We start from the raw sequence: 5,887 nt of genomic DNA on the forward strand, positions 1-5,887 counted from the left end.
AAAAATGTGCACTCTTAAAGTAGTGCTGTGTGCTTATTGGCCAGGCAAAACAGTGTATTTAATAATTAATTCATATTTAAGAAAATAATAACTCGGTCTCTGCTTAGGTTGCTGCCCCTGCGACCCGACCCCCGGAAAAGCGGCAGATGATGGATGGATGGATAACTCGGTCTCTGCTTTCACATCTCTCTCTCACCCAAGTGAAGGAGCGCGGTCCCGCGGCATTTAGGCTAACTTAACATTATTAAGATGGGAGAGGTATGCAGCTGACATGAGTTAACTTGGTGTAACAACTTTATATTTCTCATTAGCTACATAGCGTTTTGTGACCTGGCTCGTTATCACAAACAAAATCTGGCAAGCAACTGAAACTAACGCCCTGAAAAATACAGTATGTTACATACAGTATAGCTTATAAGCGCTAAATCTCTGTGTAATGGGGGAAGAGATTTCTGAAGAGTTTTGGTACAGAGGCAGATTGCAAAGGTTAGGTAGCTAGCTTTGCTAGCCTTACAGCTTACCGTTTTTTAATGTTTTCTTTCTAAATGCCGGTAAACGTTTGATGTAGGCCTAGTCCCAGACGTCTCAGTGAGCATCTCTTTTCACAAGCAGTGTGTTTTCTTTTGGACGTTATTGTAAACTCTTTGTGGTTCAAGTAACCAAATATAATTATAGCTGATTTGGCCAGGTTTTCAGACAGCCACTGTTTCACCTTTCACCTATCTTCCTCATTCACTTTTGGGGTGCGAGGAGGGGTAATGGGTAATTTCAAATAAGAAATGAGTTAGGTAGTGGTTGCATTTGAAGCCTGACGTTTTACATCCAATAACAGTAATGATATTGACAAATACATGAAACAATGCACAGGCAATTTAGTGATATTCCTGCAGTTGTGGTCTTGACCTGTCTTGAAATAAAATCCTGAGTCCTCTTTGTCCAAGACCGAGACAAGACCGAGTAAAAATGCGGTCGATTCTGAGACGAGACAGAGACCTTCAAAATGTGGTCTCGAGACCAAGACCGGTCTCGTGTACTATAACACTGAGACTGGGTGAGTGTGTAAGCAATCATGCCAGTTATTTCTCTCATAATTATAAGAACCTCTGTGTGTGTGTGTACAAATTAGAATGGGTTTAATTTCCTATGCTCATCTCAATAACCAGGCACTCTGCAAAGTTCATATTCCAGTGTTTCCTCTATGTTGATTTTGCCATGGCAGCCCGCCACGGCTACATTTCTTCCGCCACGGTATCAGAAATCGGGCTGTAAAATTATTTTGGCCATCTATCAGCAGTGATTGTTAGAGTGCATGTCGGAGAATAGCACGGACACGCGCTTCACACCGCAGTTGAGATTGCGTGTGTGCGTCCTTGAGAACTGTAAGTCGTATAACTTATGTTGTCAGTTCATTTAAGTCTGTTATTGTATTAGTCTATAGTTCTTGCAAATGTAAATTAAATTAACTGGTGATTTTCGTTGTTTGTATTCTTCCCCTGCTAGCTAAATTGCACATGTCTGTTGATTCGATAGCGATTGCTGCCCTTGCTCACGTTGTATTTTAGGTGCATTAGTAATTAATAAATAGTGGGTTTATTGTTATTATTTTCTACAGAATGCTTAGCCTATCAAGATCAAATGAAGCAGACAGTGTACATGCTTCAGAGTGGCCTACCTTAGTCGATAGGCTACTGACCATTTACAATAAGTTGTTACGTGGGGGTTCGGACAGACCTGCCCCCACTGCTAAAAAAAATCCTAGAGGAAACACTGCATTCTGCATACGTCCTCTTTATACGGAGTGCAGTTGACGTTGTTTGGAGAAGCATTTCGACATTAAATAATTTTTCCTCCACTTGCTCCTCACTTTGAGCTCAGATTATGAGCAGCAGGCAATGACACTACTGCAAGGACGTAAAGAGCTTCTAGTTTTGTACTTAAACATACCTACCTGAAACTGTGTATAAACTATCCTCTACTAGGAACCACAAAACCCATGTGAGTGTATGTACTGAGAGTATTCTATATAAAAAGATGCAGGACAGGACTAGACACTGGGATGGCGATTCTGCAGAGTTCTAGATTACGTTCTCGAAGAGTTGCATGGAGTTCATGATGTTCTCGTCCTGAGAGACAGAAACGAAAATGTGTTTAAGAGAGAAAGAGCAAGAACAATTATTGTATGACAGTTGGGGGGGGGGGGGGTACTGTGGAGGGGAGAGTGGGAAGGGTGCTCTAGGGCGAGCGACTATATGGAAGAGTAGGGGAGACTAGAGAAGAATGTAAGGGAGACGGTGGGTGTGATTAACTTCTAACATTGTAAGGTTGGCTGGAGGGATAAAAGGAAATTACCTTCTGGCAAGTTTCTATGAACTCCTCAATGGTCACCACGCCATCTCTGTTTCTGTCCATTTTCTGATGGTGAGAAGGAGGGAGAGGAAGAGGAAAGAAACGTAGTTTTCAAAGAGTTTCTTAATCACAACATGAAGATGCAGATGGTACTGTATATCAGAGTATTAATTGCACACCTTCACGTGTGTCTGTACATGCACGTGTGTGCGTGTTAGTATGTGTCTGTGTGTAAACCTGAAAGAACTTGTCCACATGCTCAGACGGAGCCTCATCCCGGACGCTGGGGTAAGTGTATCGACCCATCATGTCATAGATTGACTTCATAATCGCCAGCATCTCCTAACAGAGCAGGGGGAGGAGGGGAAGGAGGGTGGGAGGAAGAGGGGGAGAGCTGAGTCCTTAATCTGGGATACATTCTAGCCCACTAGTCTTCCTCCTTGGTAATGTGTTCGAGCCTACCTCCTTGGTGATGTATCCATCCTTGTTAATGTCATACAGGTTGAAGGCCCAGTTCAACTTCTCAATGACTGAGCCCCTCAGCAACACAGACAAGCCGATCACAAAGTCCTCAAAGCGGATTGAGCCGTTCCTGTCCATGTCAAACGCATTGAAAAGGAAGTGAGCATAGGTGGTGGCATCTGGAGAGAGAAGGGTTAGGGTTAGGGGCTTTCCTTGCTTTACTTTACTTCACACCAGAACTTCTGTGTGTGTGTACAGTGTGTGAGTTTGTAAGAGTTAGATAGCAGAGAGAGGGAGAGACAGAGTTAGAGAGAGAGTGTGTAAAAGAGAAACAGAGAGGGAGGGAGTGCGTGTGAGAAAAAGAGGTAGATCTCGGTCTTAACTTCTAACCTCCTTGGGGAAAGAATTGAGAATAGATGGTCTTGAAAGTCTCCTCATCAACCAAGCCACTGGGACACTCCTACCAATCAGAGAGACACAAAGTATGGAGAGAGGAACCAAGGGGAGGAGAGGTAGGGGAAGAGAGATATTTTAGGGGATGAAAATAGTAGCATTAATGTGATAGCAGGTGGTAAATGTGATATTGCCAGTTAACCCTCCAGTACTGTAGCCCTAACCCATCCTTTCAGAACTGCAGCGATATCCCCCCAACCCTCCAGCTCCCTAACACTGCAGCCCTAATAGTCCTACAGCCTCCCAGCCCTCCAGCCATAAAGCCACAACCTTTCACCCCTCCTACCCTAAGCCCCTAGCCCTCCATCCCCAGCTCTTAAAACCTACAGCCCTCAAGCCCTAACCCTCCAGTCCCCCAAACTTCCAGCCCTAACCATCCATCCCTACAGCCCTGCTGCTCCAGTCCTCCAGCCCCAAACATACATTCTTGAACCCTCTGTAAAGAGACTGCAGCTCCTTCTTGGTGAACTTGGTCTGAGTCTGCAGCTGGTCCAGCCCCTCCGGCTGGTGACGCACTGTGGACAACTCTAGATCACTGTCACTGCTGTCTGCAAAAGGGAGACAGGGGGAGAAAGAGAGACAGACAAGAGAGAGTGGAGAGAAATGGGGTAGAAAGGGATGCACAAAGAAAGAGGAGGGATTAAAAATGGGGTAGAAAGGGATGCACAAAGAAAAAGGAGGGATTATCGAATGAGTCAAACCAAGAGATAGGTGGTCAAGTGTAATAGAGTAGTGTAGAGAGTAGGGGTTAGAGGGAGAGAGAAATCAGGGGATATATATAGCGAGAGTGAGAGAGAGCAGGGAAGAGACAGTAGGCAAAAGAGTTAGAGAGAGAGAAGGTGAGGGGTAGAGAGAAAACAGGAGAGAAAGCAGACTAGAGAAGTAGAGAGCAGAGGAGAGAGGTAGCGAGAACAGCAGAAAGAGAGCAGAGGGTATAGAGGTAGACTGGAGGAAATACATTCCATTTAGCGTTTTTCATTTAATATGTAATATTGTTAGGATTGGTATATTACTGTAAGTATTAGCCAGATTGTAACCAGACAATCAAATAGCCAGATTGGAGGTGCCATGGTAGCTCACTGGGTAGAGTGAGTACCATGTGGAATGAGGCCCACATGCAGCAGCTGGGGTTTGTTTCTGGCTCACTACCATACACTTTCCTGACTCTAACTGTCACTGTCCAAAAATCAAATATCAATCTATATACACACACACATATATATATTATTATTATAATTTATTTAAGTAGCCAGATTGGTTCAAGTTCATCTTGCAATCCTTCCTATAAAGATGTTAAACTGCTCAACATCATAAAGTAGGAATTATCCACTCCCAGAGAAAGCACTTTGTGGGGAGTAAAAACCTTCAACCACATTAAGGGAGGGTTCTTCTAGCAAGACAATAACTTGTAATGAGGACATACTCACCATCTTCACACACAGTGGAGAGAGAGAGTAAGAAAGGAATATATAGAGAGAGAGGTAGAGAGAAAAAGCAGCAAGGTAGAAGATGGGAAAAACGGAGTAAATTGTCAGTGTCCAGTCAGACATTGAGGAAGAGATTTAGGAGATATCATAGAAATGGAGAGAGTAGAGAGAAGTAAGGTATGAATACAAAGAGGGCAGAATGAGGGATGGAGAGAATAGAGAGGGTATGAAAAGAACATAGAAAGGGAGAGTCAGAGATACGCATCTACATGTTACAGCACAGTGTCGTTGAAGTGACACTGACACTTATAAGAGAAGCAGAATTGAACACTAAAGAAATAGCAGGTTGAAGTCATGTAGTCTTGTCCTGAATACTCCTAACCGAAACACTCTTATTGAATACTCCTCATATGTACTCTTACTGAAGACTCTTTTTATACACTTCTACTGAACACTTCTCACTTGCATCTTAATTAAAACTCCTACTGAACACCCCCTTAACACTCCTACTGAAGACTCTTCCTATACATTCATACTGAACACTTTCATTCTATACACTCCTACTTAACACTACTGAACACTCCTCCAGTCCTCCTATACACTCCCCCTAGATAATCCGACTGAACATACCTACAGAACACTCCTTTTCAACCCTCTTACTATAATATTCCTTCTGAACAAAGCCTTCTGAACTCCCCATCCCCTCACCCGTCTCTGTGATGTCAATGAGGCCCAGCAGGTGCATCAGTTTCAGGAACATGAAGACCAGACAGACGATGCCCACTGTCTGCAGTCCTTCCGTCTCCCACCTCACACTCATCTTCTCCTCCTCCGTCTGGGTCTCCCCCTCACTCAGCCTCAAACCGGTCTATACACTTCCTTTACCACTCCTCTACCACTCCTCTACACCTTTACACTTATATCACTCCTCTACCACTTCTCTACACCTGTTCTACCACTGCTACACTTTTGCACCTGTTCTACACCTTTACACCATCTCTACCACTCCTCTTAACCTCCTTTACACCTCCTATAACACTATCACTCCTTCTCTACCTCTCTTCCTTCTCCCCCTCTTCCTTCTCTCCCTCTCTTCCTTTGCTTGCTCTCTCTCTGCCTCTTTTTTAAATACTCTTTCAGTTCTCTCAGTCAGTTTTTAGCTCTTTCTGTTGTTTCTCTCCCTGCTCTCTTGTCTTGTC

General features: G+C 43.9%; 1 protein-coding gene across 1 annotated transcript; it reads right to left on the reverse strand.

Moving 5' to 3' along the window:
* Window positions 1–2,075: 2,075 nt before the first annotated feature.
* Window positions 2,076–5,508, reverse strand: LOC136932696 (calsenilin-like). Its single transcript, XM_067227913.1, has 7 exons — window positions 5,397–5,508; window positions 3,685–3,809; window positions 3,199–3,268; window positions 2,809–2,987; window positions 2,584–2,688; window positions 2,350–2,412; window positions 2,076–2,123 (listed from the first exon to the last, which is right to left on the reverse strand). The coding sequence occupies exons 1-7, from the start codon at window positions 5,506–5,508 to the stop codon at window positions 2,076–2,078; spliced, it is 702 nt and encodes a 233-aa protein (XP_067084014.1).
* Window positions 5,509–5,887: the final 379 nt, after the last annotated feature.

The sequence above is a fragment of the Osmerus mordax genome, chromosome 24 (genome assembly GCF_038355195.1).
Source record: "Osmerus mordax isolate fOsmMor3 chromosome 24, fOsmMor3.pri, whole genome shotgun sequence".
Classification (NCBI taxonomy): Eukaryota; Metazoa; Chordata; class Actinopteri; order Osmeriformes; family Osmeridae; genus Osmerus; species Osmerus mordax.